The sequence below is a fragment of the Calidris pugnax genome, unplaced genomic scaffold, assembly GCF_001431845.1.
Source record: "Calidris pugnax isolate Ruff unplaced genomic scaffold, ASM143184v1 scaffold95, whole genome shotgun sequence".
NCBI classification, from domain to species: domain Eukaryota; kingdom Metazoa; phylum Chordata; class Aves; order Charadriiformes; family Scolopacidae; genus Calidris; species Calidris pugnax.
The window spans coordinates 11,177,743-11,196,348 of NW_015090885.1; the positions used below are offsets into that span (position 1 = coordinate 11,177,743).

Genomic DNA, 18,606 nt, shown 5'->3' on the forward strand with positions numbered 1-18,606 from the left:
GACCTTTGCATCTTTGTCTGCAAAGATGTCTGCATCTTTGACTGCTGGTGCAGCTTAAATACATTTATGAAAAAGCAGAATGGAAAGGTTACGTTTTGATCTCTTCCTGAAATTCAACACTCTGTAGATGCTGAGAAAATGAGCATTTCTTGAACTGTCAACTAAATTATCTGCTGCTTTATATATATGTAGCATAATGGCAAGGGCTTTTCCTTGTTTTGCAGGTTCGTGAGCTGGAGAATGAACTTGAGACTGAACTCCGTCGCAATTCAGATGCCCAAAAAGGAGCCCGCAAGTTTGAGAGACGCATCAAAGAGCTGACTTACCAGGTACGCTGAGGACTCAAGTAGACACTAGGTCACTGGAAAGAAATGAGTTCTCCCAAACAGTGTCTTAAGTTGCCTCAGTGTTTCAGTGAAGGACGAAGGATGGCATATTACCCAGGAAGCTTTTGGGATAGGAGGAACTTCTCCCTAGGGCTACCATCATTTTGCCTGACTCACTGTGAATAATGTTAGAAAGCCTCTGTTGCTGGGATTTGGACAGTTTTAGTGCAGTATTAATATGGAGCAGGATTAAATAACTATTCACACTGCAAGAGAAGAGTAAGCCCAGCTGTCTCTCAGCTGTGCTGATGTTGCTAAAAAAGCCAGAAGGATTAGGTTGACTCTAATTCATCATTCAGTGTAGCGTTGCCCAGTCCCAGGGCTCTGTCACCTATCGCTGAGCAGCCAGGTCTACCCTTGAGCCTCCCACAGGTTTCCTGAAGGTGGCTGCTGTTGCTGCTTGCCTTCCAGAAAAAGGTTTCAGCACAGAGCACTGATCCTTTTGCTTTCAACAGCATTCTTAAGATAATCCCATCCTTCTGCTTTAGGAGATCATTCAGCCTCCTACCTGTTGTTTTACTGAGAGTAAAACAGAGAGAGGCTGAAGGTTGTTGTCCTTCTGCTTATGGACTATGACAGCTTAAACCTGGCTGCTTTTACCAAAAATGCCTCCAAACCAGACTTTACAATATGCAAATTACATATTTTTAGGCCTGCCCATAAGTCTGTTTCACTAAATAATGAGTGCTCCTCACCCCTGAGTGAGGAACTCTGTGTGTATGTATGTGTATACCTCTGTAAGTGTGTGCGCATATATATCCGTGTATATATATATATATCTGTATTTACATACATATGAATAGGGAGGGTACTGTCTTTTAGTCCTCAGCCTCCAGGCTTACATACATCTTTAATCAATCTATAGAAGTTTCCTCATCTATACTTGGGATTATTGCAATATGGCTTGTTTGTATTTTGAACTGTATGTTTTAATATTATATATATGGCAGCCATACCTGTTTCATTATGGAAGATGCTTTAGTCCTTTTTACACTGTCAACCAAATTAATGGTGTTTTGATGCAGTCAGAGGAAGATAAGAAGAATCTGGCCAGGATGCAGGATCTGATTGACAAGCTACAGTTAAAAGTGAAGAGCTACAAGCACCAGGCAGAAGAAGCTGTAAGTAACTATTTGGGTTCTTTTAGCTTTGAGAAATGTATTGTCCTAAACCCACAATCTTTAATCCACAGAATCTTTTAGTACAAATACACATTTTCAGTGCGTATTAATATTTATATTCATATAAACCCTGTACGTATAAATGTATTTATATAAAATATGATTATATTTAAGAAAAGGTATTCAATTTTATCTTAAGTCTGCAGTATAATTTGCAAGGGAAGGGGGGAAAGGAAGGAACAGGAAAGACTTTTTTCCTCCCAGTCCCTTAGGTGTCATGTTGAGAACCTCCCAACTCACCTAACATGGAGAGTGCCACTGGAAACATCAGCTCTGTAACGAACAACAATCTTAATTCTCCAGGAGGCAATTGGTTTCCATACAGGTGTTAACTAGTCTTGCTGAGCACTTGCCATCCCACTTGAAATGGAAAGCTTTGCTTCACATGGACAGGAGGAAATCAGCTGCACTGTTTTCTCTCACCAGGAAGCTCAAGCCAACCTGTACCTTTCGAAGTACAGAAAACAGCAACATGATCTGGATGATGCTGAAGAACGGGCTGAAATAGCTGAATCTCAAGTTAATAAGCTGAGGAGCAAGTCAAGAGATATTGGCATGAAAAAGGTATGGCTATACCATATGGGGTAAATGTGACTGTTTAATACACAGTAGCGGATGCTACAGGTGCAGGAAGATCTGTTACATCTCTTAAAGTAGTGTGGACTAGAATGAATTCTTGTTTACTACAGTTTTAGTTTTAATCTACTTTTTATTTTAACATTCAGGTAAGTCTTTAGGACAGCAACCTGATGTTCAGGCAAAACAAATTCTCTGTCCTCTTGGTGTTGTGATTTAACTTTTACGTTCAGCAGCCAGAAGTTTCCAGAACTGCTGATTTTGGGGGTTTTTTTGCAAGGGATATTAAAAAGCTCTATCTTTTTCTCCCTCTGATGTTGTAGATTTCTATGTATGTAATACAGCCTTGGGTTTACTGCACTAGCAGATTGCCAGGTATTTTAACATTGCTCTTTCAATGATGTTGCATTGATCTGAAGAGCTGGGTAGAAAGAAAATATTAGTAATTAGTCACTTAGGTGCAGGGAAGTCATTAGAAATATATTTGGGGTGTTGTGCACTTGAGCAGAATGGAAGTAGAATAATATTGATGAAACTAAAAGGTGTCTAAGGCCTTAGTCTGTAACTGAAAGCAAACCTTTGCTTATCTAAGTTTGCCTTGTGGCAACCAGGGCAAGTAAGAGTGGGGTTGTTGCTTGTAGGAATGATAGGGAGAGAAGCTGGGTCATTGGTTTATCTATTTCATTTGCAAGTTAAACATAAACTGCTGTGCTTAATGCCAAGTAAGTTTTATGGGGGTGAAGCTCCTGTGTCATGAAAAAGGAAAAAAAACCACCTTTCTGTATAATTTTGTTGGTTTTATCACACTTGATCCCAAAACCTTCCTTCTCTCATCTGTATTCACCATTCTGTGGGAGGAAACACTCCAGTTTCCGCTTTTCTATTGGACTAATAAAGTCACCTTTGACTGATATAAGTGGCTGTAACTCCACTGACTACAGCAGAGCTACATTAAAACTGCACGAAGATCTGGTCTCTCACATGTATGATGGAAGCAGTGCTGTAACTGAAGCTCAGAAAAAGTTTTGCAGCTTTTAAGAGTAAAATATTTCCGCATTTTTTTCATTAAATTATTCCAGCCCCAATATAAGTTCACAAAGCCATGGCATCACACAGCAATGAAACAGGTACACCATGAGAGTAATTCCTTTTTTAAATACTGTTAAGAGTGCTGTTTATTCCCTGTATCTTACAAGTACCCTCTTTCTGCATCAAATAGAAAAGTGGATGCTTGTTTTTATTAGTCAGGTGCTAGTTTGCTAACACCAAATCCAACTTTGGCTTAAGCAGAGTATTGTGCTGTCAAAAGATGAACTCAACAGTACAGTGGGGGTCATCTCCACAAAAAGGAACTTGCGATGGTAATGGCAGCAGCTGCCAGGAAACATGACCGGGCAGCATGTGTTGTACAAAAAGTCATGACACATCTCCTTTGTGGAGAGAAAGGCACTGGAGATACTACTTTAATTGTGTAGCATTAGAAATACTTTGTCTACTGCTACTAGTACTCATGTTCCTGGAAACTCTGGGAAGTGTGTGTGATTCAAAATAACCACCGTCTATTGAAACACGGTTGTATAAAAGTCACCTGCTATCAAAGGATTTTATTCTCTAGCAGAAGGACAAGAAACCTGCATTGTTAGCCCAAGTTAAGGTGGCAAAGGTTGGCTAGATTGGTGCTAGTCTATTTCAGATACAAACTGGTGTAACACCAGGGAGCAGAAGAAGTAGTGAAGAGAAGCTTTTGTCATTTACTTGTGAACTTACTCTAAAACTCCCTCAACACTTCCATTTTTAACAGTTGTTTACTCTCTCAATTGCATTTCAGGTTCATGAAGAGGAGTAAGTACAGTCCAAGCTGACAGACATAAGAAGATGCTTGATATAATCAGGCTCAACTGAAAGCAGATGTAGAAAAAAATAAGCACTTACAGAAATAAACATCAAGTGAAAATTCAAAGAGACTGTATAGTGTATTCCATTCATTTCTTTTTATTTCTAACTTGCTAAGCCCCAGGGATCAATAAAAGATGACGTTTGCCAACAGCCCACTTCATTATGTTGGAACAAAGCCTAATTGGCAGATCTCTGACAAAATCAAAACCAAGCACAAATCCAGTCATGCTTCACAGCCTCATGTATTTCATGTGCAGATTGTTAAAGCAGCACAGATTAAACCTGTGCAGGGGGACAGCCCTTGAGTTTTGTAGGAGAGCAGAAAATAAACTTTTTCATATGAACAGTCAGTTTAGAAACTACTACTACCACCAGGACTTTTGTTCACCAGCTGCAGGAGAGACATAGGAGATGCTGTGGAGGGCCATGTCCCATCAAGACTGCCTGTGGCTCAGAAAAGGATGTTCTCTTAGATCTTTTCCACTTTTAAACAGGGAAGTTATTTTTGTTTGAAATTAAAATACTAAATGAAGTGCAAAACGGTAAGCTCTCTCTTTCCCTCATACTGAAAAAAAAAAATCCCTCAAAACTGCATCTTCTTCTGTGGAAACTTTTTCATTGTGCCTTTAGGATATTCAAGTTCCAGTTTTTTCATGCTGACTCCTCACATGCAAGTGTCAATTGCCTTGTCTGGGTTTTTTTTCCTATCAGTTCAGTTGTTTGTTACTGTTGCTCAGATAATCATATTTCTATGTGGCTCTTAGTGTAATTCATTAGGGGAGGTGAAGGAACTCTTTGTTCTTTTCAGCAGCAATCTCAGTAGCATCTGTGTGTGCAGAGAGAGATTTTCTTCCAGTGCGTCAAGGTGCTCATTAGTTTCTTCTTCGTCGTCTTCTTCTGCGTTTCTAGTGAAAACAAAAGTGTTTGTAAGAACTACTGATGTGCAAAATTAATTCTCTAATGGGAACAGAACAGGACACATTGACTATAAAGATAATCAGTGTTTTCCATTTTAACATTAGCTGAGTAAAATAAACATTCACATAACTGTGCAGAAACATTCCTGCTTCTTCCATCTAGTCCTCCATCAATGTAACCTGAGTTAAGCTGTAAACTGTTCCACTTCCTCTTGTGATATGCTGAAGGTCTCAACAGGTCCCAAGATAAATGAATCTTGCTTAAATTCTTTAAACTAAACTGCTACATCTCTAAAGTATGTTATAATCTTTAAAGCATGTTAGCATTCATATTGACTAATAAGAAGCATGGAAGTGAACGTCTGAGTGAGAGAAAAATGAAAAAAGATTGAGCTGTTTTCTGGTGGGTTCTTGTTGAACCTCATGGTAACCATCATTAAGCATCTTCTGAAGCCTATCAAATTCAGGCTGTGACAAAATCTTAAGGCCCAGGGAGTTTGAAGGTATGGTTCATGGATAGGGCTGTACTGCCAGATACAGAAAGATACACCCCAACGACTATAAGTTAAAGTTCATTTTTTAAGCATACTCCCACAAATGCAGGGGAAGAAGACAGAATACTGTAAGACAGAGCCAGCCTATTACAAATGTACAAGAATAAAACGCATCCACTTGAAGAAGCTGCATGCTAGTAAATAGGAGTCATGTGTGGAGAGACCAGATCTGGGACCTGTCAACAGTCTCCTAAGCAAAGCAAGTTGTATAGCTTTTCACACTGCAGTTTCAGTAAGTTTTGACATTGCATATAATTGGAATAGTAATTTGAGCCCTAATTAAGACTAGGTATGTGCATTGTTTGAGGGACTTCATGTTTTGGTTTGAGTTTTTTTGTGTCTTAAACAAGAGTGAGATAAAACCAATCGTTTTGATTGCTTTTAAAGCAAGTTATCAGAAAGTACTTGTGAAGGATAACCAACTTTTTCATCCTTTTATAGAGCACAGGAGAGCATCTGGTCAAGGGAAGGTCACATTAACATGGTGACAACAAAAACACTATTGCACAGATGTACCAACAAGAGCCATCTGGGCATAGAAAACAGCAAGAATGAGGACAATTTATTTATGCTGAGACTTAAAATCCTACATTTTCAGTCTTTTTTGCATGCCTTAACCCATAAAAATAAGATTTATGTTTTGGTCAAACATTCAAGATCTGGATTTAAGCTTAATATTACCTTGAAAAATAAATCCCCTAATGATTGTACATACCTTGTAGCAGATGTACGAAGGGACTCCTACTAGCAGCACTGCAATGATCACTCCTAGCACAATGAACCCGGTGTTACCTGAATGTTCTTTAAAAATACAAATTCCAAAAAGTTTAACAGGAGTGCTTTATATCGCAAATTAATGTCCACTATTGTTCAGTAAGTATACCAAAAGTTATGATTTTTCTCTTATTTATAATCTAAAAGCTATGATTTTGGGAGAATGTCTCAGTTTTTTCTTTGATGTTACTAATACTACAATGTTCAACTTACTTGACCCACACTGTAAGACTTTAAAATGATACTTTAATGACTTAAGCGTGAATAGCTGAAAGCAGACTATTTTACTTAACTGTGCTGATACAAAGTTCCATGTATGCTCGTGTAATATGATTTGATGACTTCTTAATACAAGTCCCATTTAAAAACAATCAGCTGCCCACAATGGTAACCACTGCCTCCAGGTGCAGTGCTCGGTGCCATTAACGGTACTGCTGAGCTCCAGTAGAACAACCCAGTAAGCGTTAACCCAGCCTGCACCACAGATTTCATGATTTCTATTGTGAAATCTTTGCAACTTTCATCTGAAATGTTTCCCAACTTCATGATGCAACCATGCAATCCAGGTGGGCACAAAAAGCAGCAGATCCTCAGGTGGGTGGTGACAAGATTCCACAGGAGATGAGAGCCCATCTAACAGAAACCTCTGCAAGGCACCAACCATCTCATTACTCCAGCCAATTTAAACAACCTGAGAACACTCAGACCCGGAAGACTCATTCCTTTAAGTATGATTTTTCTACTTCAGGCTTCCTTTCCCCTGCTGTGTCTCATCCAAAGAATTTGAAAAATCTGTACACCACAGGGAACTTCCTCAGGATGGCTAGCAAACAGTTCACACCTGAGAACGGCCAAAACAGAGCATTTGATCTACTCATTGCCTTTCACTTTGCTCTGTCCCCACATGCTGACCTGTGTTCACGTCTTTGTTCCTCTGGCAGAGCAGCTTTAAACTGCGACCTTTCTTCACACAGGAGAAGGCCTCCCAAATGACTGCAAATTCATCTTACTTTCCCCTTTTCAAGTCTCCTTTTCAGTGGCCCTTGGAAATCTTTTGGTGGTTGAGAAGCTGCTGTGCTATGACCCCTATCCAACATACTGATCTAGCTTGTGACCTACTGTCTCTGTCTGCTGACCTGCTTTCAGCCTGTGCTGCCACAAAGATGCTAATCTCTCCGGTAAGTGCCTTCTCTGTTCTGTAAAATGTATTTCTGGTCCACAAGTAGGAAAATTCTGTGAGGGGCACAGTGCTTTAGCCGCTAAAGAGGGGATTTGTATCACCTATGGCTATTTTAAGATCCATCTGCGGAGAGCAGCTAGAGAAAGGCATTTGTAGAGAATGGTCCAGGTCATATTTGGCCTGGATAGGTGCATGTGTCTGTCTCCAGTAAATGTAGAGGGAGACTGATGGACTTGTCCTCCTAAGCGTGTAACTCCTTGGAGGTTTTCAATGCCCTCCACTTCGGAGGCACAATATTAGGTTTACAGGATAAGGAAGAACATGCTGGAATTCGAGCTGCAAGGAAGTGTGTTTGTCTGACTTAACTGTTTAACTCCCCTCCTTGAGATTGCATATAGCCACCACCACTTCACACATACCCTGCATCCAGTTTTCAGACTGAAACTAAGCTATCATGGTGAAGGGGGGACAAAGGAAGACAAGAATATGCAGTTAATATCACTTATTCTAGACTCTTTTCTGCTATCTTGCCTCTTTTTTTCACTTCTTTGAAGTTCTCTTCTTTCTTAAAAAAAAATAAACAAAACCCACAGATGAGGTGCCTTATATTAGTTTTCACTCTTTTATATTGTATTTAATTGCATAAAATGCCTTTGTGCTACTGTTTGAACTGTTTCTCTTCCTCCTCCTTTTGGACTGGGATTTAAGGAGTCTGCATCCCAAACAGCATACTATTTTTGAACAAATCTGTAATTCATTTGCACTATTTTAGAAAGTGGGAGTGATTTTTTTTTTTTTTTTATCCTTTGGTAGGAGTTTTCAACAGATAGAAAAATTAATCAGTAAGTCTACTTGAAACTGGAGACAATGGAGTAACTGTAACTAAGACTTCACAGCTGGAAATATACTACAGTTCATAAAAATGCAGACGTGCATATAATCATATATATCCCTAGATCTAAAAAAGGCCTCCTGTATAGAATTAAAGCTTTGAAAATAACAACTGTGCACCCTCCTCTACAAGATTACTGCTGCAGGCAAATTTATACCACATTTTTGGGATTCCCTTCATGCCCCTGCTACTTTTAAAGACCTACTGTGTCAGCTATTAGTGGAGCATTTAGGACATGACTGAGAGTTTCCCTATGCCCTCAGCTGAGAGCTGTTGGTGGCAACTGAGGGCAGCCACCAATTTTGAGACCTTTGCCACAAGCTGCTGACTGAAAAAAAAAGAAACTTCAAGTCTTTAAATAAATACATCTTAAGTAACTTTTTTTTTTTTTTCTGGGACAAAAATAATAGAATATCTCTTCTACCCACCTGTACTTATTACACAAGATAATTTTTCTCAATATTTTTAATTTTTGATTGACCCTTTGGCTCTGCATTCCCTTCACTGGTCCCCATCCTCCAAAATGGAAAGAGTAGCAACTTACCAACTTGCAAAGTTCTTACTGTAAGTTTTGTGTGGTGAGGTGTTGAAATATTACACAGATATTCTCCACTGTCGTTTGAAGTAAGATCACGCAACATCAGTGAAAAGTCAGTTTGGTTAATCTGGACTCGAGGCTGGTAAGAGTGAGATGTACCATTGAAAGAGGCCAGGACTGAACTCACTGCATTTTTATGAAATGTCCAGACAACACTGAAACCTTCAGTGTTTGCAGTGTCACTGTTGTATTCACAGGGAATTGCAGTGCTATTTCCTTCCACATTAGACAGTTGGTCTGAAACAGATAATTGAAGAATCCTCTGCAAGTTTTTTGGAAAAGACCGAAGGTTATTTAGAAATTTTCTGATTTTTTTAATGAAGTTTGATACTGTTGTGGACGAACATAAAAATATATTTCACTATTTTGATATCATATTCAAATATCACAGTAGGCTTCTAGAAGCATCTGAAGTTTTTAAAAGCAAACCTATCTTACATTAAAAAAATAAAAATATCTAATTGGTATTAGTTATACTTATGAAAATTATTTTGTTTTCATGTGCCTATTTCGCCTCTAATTGGGAGGGCTCATTAATAAAAGTGATTCAACATAGTCTAAGTCACTGCGTAAAGTAGCGTGAAATTCCATGTTTGGAGCCGAGAGAAAATGCAAATAACTGAATACCTGCACATTTAAAGCAAAAGGGTAAAACTTACAATACAATTTAATTAAAAGAATAAAAAGATTGTATTTAGTTAGACATAGCTTTCAGCTATGGTGGACCTAAGTACTTTACCTGTCTGTGCAGAACAGTTATAATTAATAAATAGCTGTAAAAAAAAGGAAAGGGAAGGAAAGTGGAGCTAATGTATAAAATACTAATATAAGACAAATTAATATAGCACAATTATCAATTTGACAACAGGGACCTGCTGCAAAGGAAGGAAGAACAGAGGAAGCTGTGGTGGCTGGCAGTCTGCCGGAGAGGAAACTGGTATGTTGTTTTGACATGTGTAACCACGCTGGGTTTCTCTGTGTGGGGCTGAATGAACAGAGCTGTGGGATTGAAAACCATGAGGACAAAACAACACAACGCTGTACCCCACACTGCTATTATAGGAAAAGCAAAGCAGTATATTTTCCAAATGTTCCACTGAGAGGATAGATGGATGCGAACAAAAGTGTAATGAAATGTACCTTTTTCTCTTGTGGATTGGAAGGACAGATTAACAAAATAGACACAGTGCACTTGTTACCTACTATGATGCCATACTTGAAACCTTCCATACTGTATGTAAATTAGAAACTGCACTTTTATTCTGAAGCATATACAGGGGATTAGGAGCTGAGAGTGTCTGGGTACACTTTAGAGGGAAATCAGGGCGATGGTAGCAGCCATGCACATCCCACAAGGGAATTGCTCTTGCGTTGCTCTTGATCCAATTAAAAAGTATTGCTTAAGAAACAGGAGAGGTTGAAAAGTACCAGTTATTTACTTGAACTGACTTTCTAGTGAAATTCAGGAGGAGGAAAAAATGGAGACTTGAAATTTTGTAGCCCCATTTTTCCTTAACTGACAAAACGAGCTACTGTTTGTTCAAATGCCAGCTTCCTGCTCTCCACTCCCAGCACTCAACCCAGTACAAGAGAAGTGAAGTACAACGAAAGCATCAAACAGTACTGACAACTCTCTTGCTAAAGATGGGGGATGGACTGAGTAAGGAGCGTATCCATCCAGAACAGCTGGCCAACTTTCCCCTCCCTCATATAACCCACAGGTTCACTAAGGTTTTCATTTATTTTGTCTGAGTTCATTCTTTTCTTGGTAAGAGTGTAAAGTTTGGTTATTATGCACCTCTTGAAACTGATACGGAAAAAACATTCAGAGTAAAGCTAACTTACACAAGTGTGGGCTTCTTTTCCCTACTTCTTGCAGTTATGCTGTCTTGTAATCGTAACAGATGAGTTTCAAAGAGGAAGGCACACTTTTGCTTCACCCTTTATCCATGTCACCCCACTGCAGAAATACTGTATTTAATTTGGCTCTGAAGCCAGCTGTGACATTCAGTAATGACGCAGGAAGAGACTTCCATTCATTCCTACCTTGCATTGTCCATTCAGCAGACCACTCTTCATGAGGGAGATGAATATGACAGTAGTAAGGATCAGCTGTGTTTGTAATGCTCTGGTCACTTCTAAGAGAATAGAGAACTCCATCCCTGGCTTCCTTCTGACCTGTTTCTTGGATGGGTGTATTGCCTTGTACCCAAGATATACGTGGTGCTGGATAAGTGAGAAAGGCATAGCACTTCAGCATCCTTTTTGTGTCTGTCTTTTGGTATTCCAGGGCATAATAAGAGGAAACTGTAGATTTAAAAAACAAACAAACAAAAAACCATAGCATTACTTACTGGCAATGCCAGGGTCTGTACTGTTCCGACAAGCCACATAATGTTTTAAACCTCAAGAGTACTACCTAATTACCCCTTAGAAATCACAGTGCAGTAGGTTATAAGAACAAGTGTTGCACTGTAATTTTTCAACTTGCGTTACAACGTTTCACCAAAGAAAATGAATTGCTTGATAACACCATCAGGCCCAAAAGGTGCTCTACTGGGTTGGAGGATTTTGATTTCATGCCAGAAATAACACAAGAAAATCTGTTGGTGTAATGACATTTCCTCTGGCATGATCCAAGCATTTTTGATGTCTTACTGACCTTTTACACGCAGTGTGACTTCCACTTCTGTTTTAGTTTGCTGTGTTCCCACATAGCAACTATAAGGGCCCTCATCAGTCAAGGTCACATTACTAAGTTTCAAGGAGGCATTTCCACCAGGAATGTTCTCATGGAAAAGGTGTGTTCTGTGTCTGTAATCTGGGTCTTGTCTTTCCAGCTGATCCCTCTGGTAGTAGTAGCTGTGCACATTTTTGTCCCCTTTCTTCCAGTAAATAACTTCATCATTCCCAGGTGGGAAAAGACAAGGGAGGATGCAATCCTTGGAAAACAGCCCTGTTACTGTTTTCTGTTCTGTAAAACCTAAAGCTTGTAAGTAAAAGTGAATAAGTTAAATTAAATCTCATCTGCACATATATTTCTGCCCTCCGTATCGCTGACAAAAAAATGCCCTGGTAGACAGCACAACCTGTTAGGCTGGTGGCCAGTGTCTGCTTGCAGCCATCTTCTCAGAAATTTTGATGCCCTCTCCAGCTCAGCTGGCAGGGTAGCCCAGATGACTTTTCCTCAGCCATCCCAATGCAAATTCAAGCTATTCAAGTACTTCAAACCATTTTTAGTACAAACTGACAGCTAATGCCTGCTGAGCAGTCACACGACGCGCTCCACCAGCCGAGCTGCAGAGCTGAAAATTTGGAAGGTAACAGCTTATGTGCTCAATGTACTTAATGGCCATGGCCACCCATGCAGCCCTCTTCCAGTCACCTTTTGCTTCAGGAGTCTCTTACTTGTCCCAAATCAATTCTCACCATTAATAAGCAATGTTTGAATTATTTATTTCCCCCCTATTAAAAAAATATTAATAATTGTCTTCGTTATCATTTTAAATAAACAATGGAGCTAAAACCTACCCCAAAGTGTAGCACCTATGTAAAGTAAATAGATGAGATGTCTCTTCATGTCTTCTTTGGTTCTTAGTAGACTTATGTCAAACTGACAACATAAAAGGAGGAGAAAAAACCTGTTTAAATGCAGTAAGAGACTTACTCTACTCCTTTGTATAGCTTATTAAGGACTGTAGACTTTATTATCATGTATTTTGTTTGCAATAGTCTCGGCCCAGATTTTTGGTGTTAAAGTCATTTCATAATGGTTGAGGTCCTCTTATTAACATCTAATCCTTCATAGATTGATAATTTCTGTTTATTTTTAATGAATTGAAAGTGTTTACCCTCAGTATTCTTAAAGGGCTAGGGAACATTGATCTTCACCATTTGTGAATAGGACGCTCAGGAAAAATAGTCAAGTGCCATTTCCAAAAGGTCTAAGATGCCCCTTGTCAAGCCAGATTTTTCTATTTCCTAAGATACATTTCTGATTACTGCAACATTTGACTTTCTGAGGTGGGAAATTTGCCTGTGTTCGCAATTATTAGAGATATAAAGAACTTTTCTTCACCAGATCGAAAGGGCATCAGGTTATGTTCCAAAAATGTGTGAATGGAAGTCTAGCGTAGGAATGCAAAGGGGGAGGAGGATGTTCTCCCATCATATCTTCTGGTTTGTCAGTTAAATGACAGTGAATTGGAAGCTCTTGTGCATAATGAAAAAAAATATAATCTTATTGTAACTCATAGACCACACTCTTCCTCCACCCAGGCATGCTACTCTAAAATGCAGCATACCACAGTGGAGAAATTACATCATGAAGCAAGTAGCTTGAAAAGAGTTTAAAGAGCTTCCTCTAGTCCTTTTCCTCTCTCCAAAGGACAGCTATTGGTACCATTCCTAACAAACACAGGCTACAAGTTTAGCCAGGCTTTTAATACTAGTGAATAATTTTGATTGGTGTGCATGACTGTATTAGTGGTGGATGCGAATCTTATGTCCCAATCATTTTTTGCATGTTTTTTATTTTGCAAAGCTGGTGTGATTATTATATGTATTCTCACTTTTCAATTTGGGAAAAAAACAACAGAGGGGCACCAAAACATTATACCTGAGACAGAGGTGATGCAAAAGTAAACCAAACACAATATATGTTTTTGTTCCATGTTAGCAGCAATTGGCAGTATCTGCCCTTTTTTCCTCCTTGCCCTGGCAAGTGGTGTGCATCATTTTTTACTGCATTTTTTTGCTCATTTGCCCATCACTTCCAACTTGATTAATACAATATATTGTGCTTGATGTTTGAATTTCAGAAACTGCAATCAATGCTAAATTTCCCTTAGCGGGTGGTCTGTCGTGTTTAATGGACAGCCTGTGCAGTTTGGCAGTGACGCTCTGAGAATAACATGGTTCCAACATTACCTCTGCAATGCCTTTGGGGGCTGCATCAAGTGAAGCCTGGACAGTGCAGGCTGCCTCGCCTCTGCTAGCTGTACTCTGTACTGGAATACAGAACTAGTAACTAGTTAGCTGAAAATTTTCCTGTTCAGCATAAATCTTAGCTTTGGGTCATCCCATCGTAGCACGTTGAGAAAAATGTTCTGTAGGAAAACGTGAGGAGTGCAGGCTCTGGTCAGTCTTCTTTTCAGCAGGTCTGGGATCTTAAAGGCATAAAGTATATGTATGGTGATAGAATCACACTGCAAAGTACTGAAGAAACATGCTTCTCCTGGTTGTTACAGGCCTAAGTGGAACAACCAAGAAATTACACCCTAAGGCTTTGTAGTGAAATATCAATACGAAATTATTTACACAGACAGCACACAACTAGAATTAAGATCACCGTAGTTATGTCAGTTACTGACGCTCTAGTTTGCAGAACACTTATTTCATAAAGAACCACCACAGGCTCAGTTGGGCAGCAGAAGCTCAGACAGGGTTTCTGAGAGCAAAGCAAAGCACTAAAATGCATCTTCCAAGACATACAGAGAAGTCAAGCACTGCAGCTCAGATAGTGGGAGGGACAACACACTGCACTTGCTTTGGCCACTATATTAAACAAACATCAAAAGCCACATGCTTTCTTTTTCTTCTATTAGCCAGCGACCAAACCCCATGTACTACATCCTGAATCACCTTGGAACTTTGCAATCAATCTGAACACTGATTGGAGCACTCCCCCCGCACACAGGCATCGGGATTGATCTCTGCTCAGTGAACTTTCCTCTGTGAACCATTCTGAGAGCAGTGTATTGTGATATTCTCCTAACCCTGTAAATATTCTTCTCACACTGTAAAGCAAAAGTTATGTATTCCTTAGTAAAAATGATTCTGATTAATTCCTTTTCAAGGTAACTTAGCAACAGCACATTTCAAGGACACACACACTTACAAGGACTGGAAATGCCTGAGGATTTCAAGTTTTACCAACAAGCAAACAAGAAAACCAAATGTGTAAAGTTCTAAAAAAACCCATGTTAATCACATACTGCTAAAATCCCAAACTAGCCACAAAGATACTAGCTTTTCAGAATTTCCCCACTGAATCTTCAGGAGGTGTTTTCTGTAGTAGAAAAGAGAATTAATTCTCCACCTCCCCCCAGTGAAACCACCTACAACTTAAATGCTAACTCCATACTTCCCCAAAAGGACGAAGGATGCCACGTTCTAAACATACAAAATTATCTCAGGACATAGCCCAAAACCACTGCGTTTTACCTCAATATACACATAAAACATACCCACCCCCCCACCCCCTCGCCCCCGCATCTACCCCATACATTTTTAACACCACAGAGTAGTTACAAGAATGTCGGGGGTTTTTTCACCTGTTCTGACTTCACAAGTAGCCAAAAAATTCAGTCGTCTTCTTTCAGGTGCTTCTTGCAGTCAGGGTTTATATATATTTACAAAAAAAACCAAATATGCAGCTCTGCCGAAGCAATGGAACTTTGCTTCTTGCCTCCTGCTTTCACTAAGCCACACCTACAGAACTCAACCAGCAAGTTCATTCCTGTCCCACAAATGAAAGGGATTGTTTCTATCGCGTGAACCACACTTCTATACAAGTGAAGCTTCCACACCTTTTGTATTCTCCTCTCTCTTTGGGCTTAAAAAGCCTTTTCTCTTAACCGTTTATTTTGCCTGGCTTTGTTGAACAAACTTTTTATTGCTAACTCCTGCAAACTGTAACAGAGGAACAGAAGAAATCAGTTCTTGTCAGAAATGTGATTTTTACAGCAGCAGCGATGCTGGTTTGGATTGTGCTTGGGCATTACAAGAGCACAAGCACCACAGCCACTGTGGAGACAGGCAATTCTCTTACTAAGGCAAGAGTGCAGGAACCTGACGCGAGGAGCAAGGTAAATGCTGTACAGGTACAGGAAAAAAATAATTTAAGATACGAATTATCATGACACTCTTCTCAGAAAGCTGCTGATCTGAAACAAGACTAGTGGAAGCCTTGGGCTATCTTCAGGCTTAGGTAATCTATTTTCTCTTTAACAGTGTTTCACTAGTGCTTAGTTTTCAGTAAGGAATTCTAGGCATGTATGTGCTATCCAGCAGGAGAAACTGACAGAATAACTCAAGTATTTTAGGGAAGAAAGCTTAGAAAAAAACAAACAAAATGCAGGAAGAGGTGAAAGGAAACAGTGGCTGTCCTAGAAGATCCAGGCGGTGTTAGCAGTACACACATGAATTGTGCCTCCTGCTTTCCTGGGAGAACCAGCTTTCCCACACGGTCTGTTCCCCACCACCCTGCAGCAGTTCCAGCTGGCCATTGCAACTAATGTCCAGCTACAACTCCACTGCTCACAAGACTTATATTTCCATACATCCAGCTGTAAGCTACTGCACCTCAAGCCATGAGCTCTGCTATTGTTACCAAAGACAGTCCTCTGCTTTGTTTATAAGCATATGCTAACTAAAATGAGTTAATTGCTGAGCTTCTTACTATGGGAAAAAATAGTTGGTCGCTGAGCTGATAGTGATACGGATGTGTCCCGGTTTGAGGTAAAACCGGATCAATTTTGTGTTCTGTAACTTTGCATTTTAGTTAGGCCTTTTCTAACTCTCTGAAATTAACGGCATATTGTGGAGAAAACTGTTCCTTCTCAGAGTGATAAGACCAATGTTTGTGCTCCATGCCAGGGAATGGTATGTAGAGAGGCCCTTGCTTATACTTATTGCTATAACAACCAAGGTCAGCCAATTTTCATTATTTGCCCCTTAGAGGGTCGGAAACGGAAAAACGTAGAGGGGTCACATCTGTGGGGAGGAACGGACAAGACAGGTGACCCAAACCTGACCAACAGGGGTATTCCATCCCATCTGCCCCATGCTCAGTATAAAAGCTGAGGGATCAAAGGGTCAAGTCTCTTCCTGCAATGGCCGACGTCCGAAGAGGACCCTGTCTGTTCATCTGCCTCTGATCCCCATGTGTTCCTGACTCCAGAGCTGGAATCCTGCTCCTGTCCATCACCGAGTCCAGTCTGGGACTTCCCCAGTGCCTGCTGGTGACGGGACTGTCATCCTGGGAGCTTGATACGGTTTTGTATATATGTTGTATCTATTTCATTATTTTCTTCTCTTTTATTTTAATATTATTTTTGATTAAAGTAGTTTAGTTAATTCTAAACTTTTCAATCTCCTTATCTCTTCCTCTCCTCTTTTGGGGGGGGGGAAGGGCCATCTGTTGGTTCGGTTGCGGTGATTTCGGCTGAAACCACGACAGGATGGGATAACAAGAAGTAGTTAATCACTTCAAGGTCCTCTCATATGTCAAAATATGCACTCCTACGCTGTTTAGGACAGAGCTGTGGCTATTTCAAGGAACATCCTTATCATCCTCAAGAAGCTGGCAAACTCACAGTAAATTTTTACTGCCCTGAGATGACTCAATACCTTAAAAGGATAACGTGGGGAAGGGTATCCTTAACCAAATGACACCGAGGAGCTCACACCAGTGCAGAAGTGTTTTGCAGAAACTGTAAAATTGAATACACATGTGCAAAAAGCCTATTCAGTCATTCTAATGAATATGTAAGACTAGGTGGAGTTATGTATTAGATAGGCAGAATAATGAGAATTTTTTGTGTATAAATACCATGGGTGAATGTCCCTGGTAGGGTGTGCTAGATTTGTGGATTTCCGCCTAGCACTCGACATCAAATAAAGCAGTATCTCCTCTCTAAACTGCTTCTGGTTTTGAGAGCTTTTGTTTCAGGTAACACTATCAGCTAGTGGTAGGTATAGCTGCTGCCTTCTCTCAGCCTACATGGCTTAACGTGTTCATGATATCTAAACCTCTATGATTCTAACTCTGTAAATCATTCTTGACAATACAATGGGATAGAAGGAACAACTGGACCAAAAAACAGGTACCAGAAACTTTAGTGGGCTGATTGCCCAAACTTGGCTATACCACATGAAATGGTAAAGGTTCGCCCTTTAGGTGAACTTGACTAATTATAACCTGAAAACCATTCACCTAGGGGTCAGGATTCCTGCTTCCACTTGAAAACCCTCACTCACTGAGCCTGCGCAGTAAAATTAAGAGCTGCTGTACCTTTAATTGAAGCGAGGACATTTTACAAGTCAGTTAAAAGTTAAGGTTGATAAGCAGTAAAAGGTTGATAAGCAATGCCTATTTTAATCATGCTAATTTACAATGTATAAATTAATGACTGTTACAGTTCTGGGTATGGTAGCCTTGCGGAGATACCCCCTAGCACCCTTTTCTGCACGGAACTGCTAATAAATAGCTAACACCTCGACTCTGCGTGTTATTGGCTTGCACACCAGGCAAACGATCCCACCAGTTTGGGGCCAGCATTCACAGGTCAGTATTAAATCGTGTAAACTTTTAACTTGCTTGCACACGCAAGCCCAAGGTTGAGCCAGGCGTCAGGCAGAGAGGAGCAGCAAAGCTTTAATACACCGCCCGCGGGTTGAAGGGTGGCTGCAGGCCGGGCCAGGCCCCACACCGTTTATCAGTCACGCCTCCCGGCCTCCCCGGACAATAACAGCGCCATCTTCCCGGAGGCCTGCCGTCCCCATGGTAACCGAGCGGAAGTGACAAAGCCAACGGAGCGGTGATTGGATGTTGACCCGGCATGCCTCGCCGCCATTGGTGGCTCGCGCT

At 40.3% G+C, this 18,606-nt stretch overlaps 2 protein-coding genes and 1 long non-coding RNA gene across 7 annotated transcripts in view; 2 read left to right on the top strand and 1 right to left on the bottom strand.

The window, feature by feature from the left end:
• MYH15 (myosin, heavy chain 15) overlaps nt 1–4,103 on the top strand; it is a 48,946-nt gene extending 44,843 nt beyond the window's left edge. The window contains exons 40-43 of the mRNA XM_014947183.1: nt 225–329; nt 1,412–1,507; nt 1,994–2,131; nt 3,972–4,103. Of these exons, the coding sequence (XP_014802669.1) occupies nt 225–329; nt 1,412–1,507; nt 1,994–2,131; nt 3,972–3,989 (357 nt within the window). The 3' untranslated portion in view covers nt 3,990–4,103. The remainder of the gene's footprint in view (nt 1–224; nt 330–1,411; nt 1,508–1,993; nt 2,132–3,971) is intronic.
• Nucleotides 4,104–4,119: 16 nt separating this feature from the next.
• On the bottom strand, nt 4,120–15,427 carry HHLA2 (HERV-H LTR-associating 2). Of its 5 annotated transcripts, none has more exons than XM_014947188.1 (7): nt 13,884–14,226; nt 12,486–12,567; nt 11,617–11,943; nt 11,001–11,261; nt 8,901–9,191; nt 6,226–6,311; nt 4,120–4,944 (listed from the first exon to the last, which is right to left on the bottom strand). In XM_014947188.1, exons 2-7 carry the CDS (start codon nt 12,532–12,534, stop codon nt 4,912–4,914), a joined length of 1,047 nt encoding a protein of 348 aa, XP_014802674.1. In that variant the 5' UTR covers nt 12,535–12,567; nt 13,884–14,226; the 3' UTR covers nt 4,120–4,911. The 5 variants fall into 5 exon arrangements, with proteins under 5 accessions (XP_014802674.1, XP_014802671.1, XP_014802670.1 ...); XM_014947185.1 differs by lacking the exon at nt 4,120–4,944 and adding an exon at nt 15,290–15,427 and having other exon boundaries at nt 5,204–6,311; nt 13,884–14,122; XM_014947184.1 differs by lacking the exon at nt 4,120–4,944 and adding an exon at nt 15,290–15,427 and having other exon boundaries at nt 5,204–6,311; nt 13,884–14,205.
• LOC106891020 lies at nt 7,064–14,800 on the top strand. Its single transcript, XR_001412614.1, has 3 exons — nt 7,064–7,462; nt 9,823–9,891; nt 14,561–14,800. It is a non-coding gene; the product is annotated as an uncharacterized LOC106891020 (long non-coding RNA).
• Nucleotides 15,428–18,606: the final 3,179 nt, after the last annotated feature.

Excerpts from the sequence above, each read along its gene's own strand:
- HHLA2 (XM_014947186.1), bottom strand. The coding sequence starts at position 12,534 with ATGAAGAGACATCTCATCTATTTACTTTACATAGGTGCTACACTTTGG. Across the intron at positions 11,944-12,485 it reads CATAGGTGCTACACTTTGGG|CTTTAGGTTTTACAGAACAG; the intron begins GTAGGTTTTAGC and ends TTTACTTACAAG. Across the intron at positions 6,312-8,900 it reads AGTAAGAACTTTGCAAGTTG|AACATTCAGGTAACACCGGG; the intron begins GTAAGTTGCTAC and ends GTATTTTTAAAG.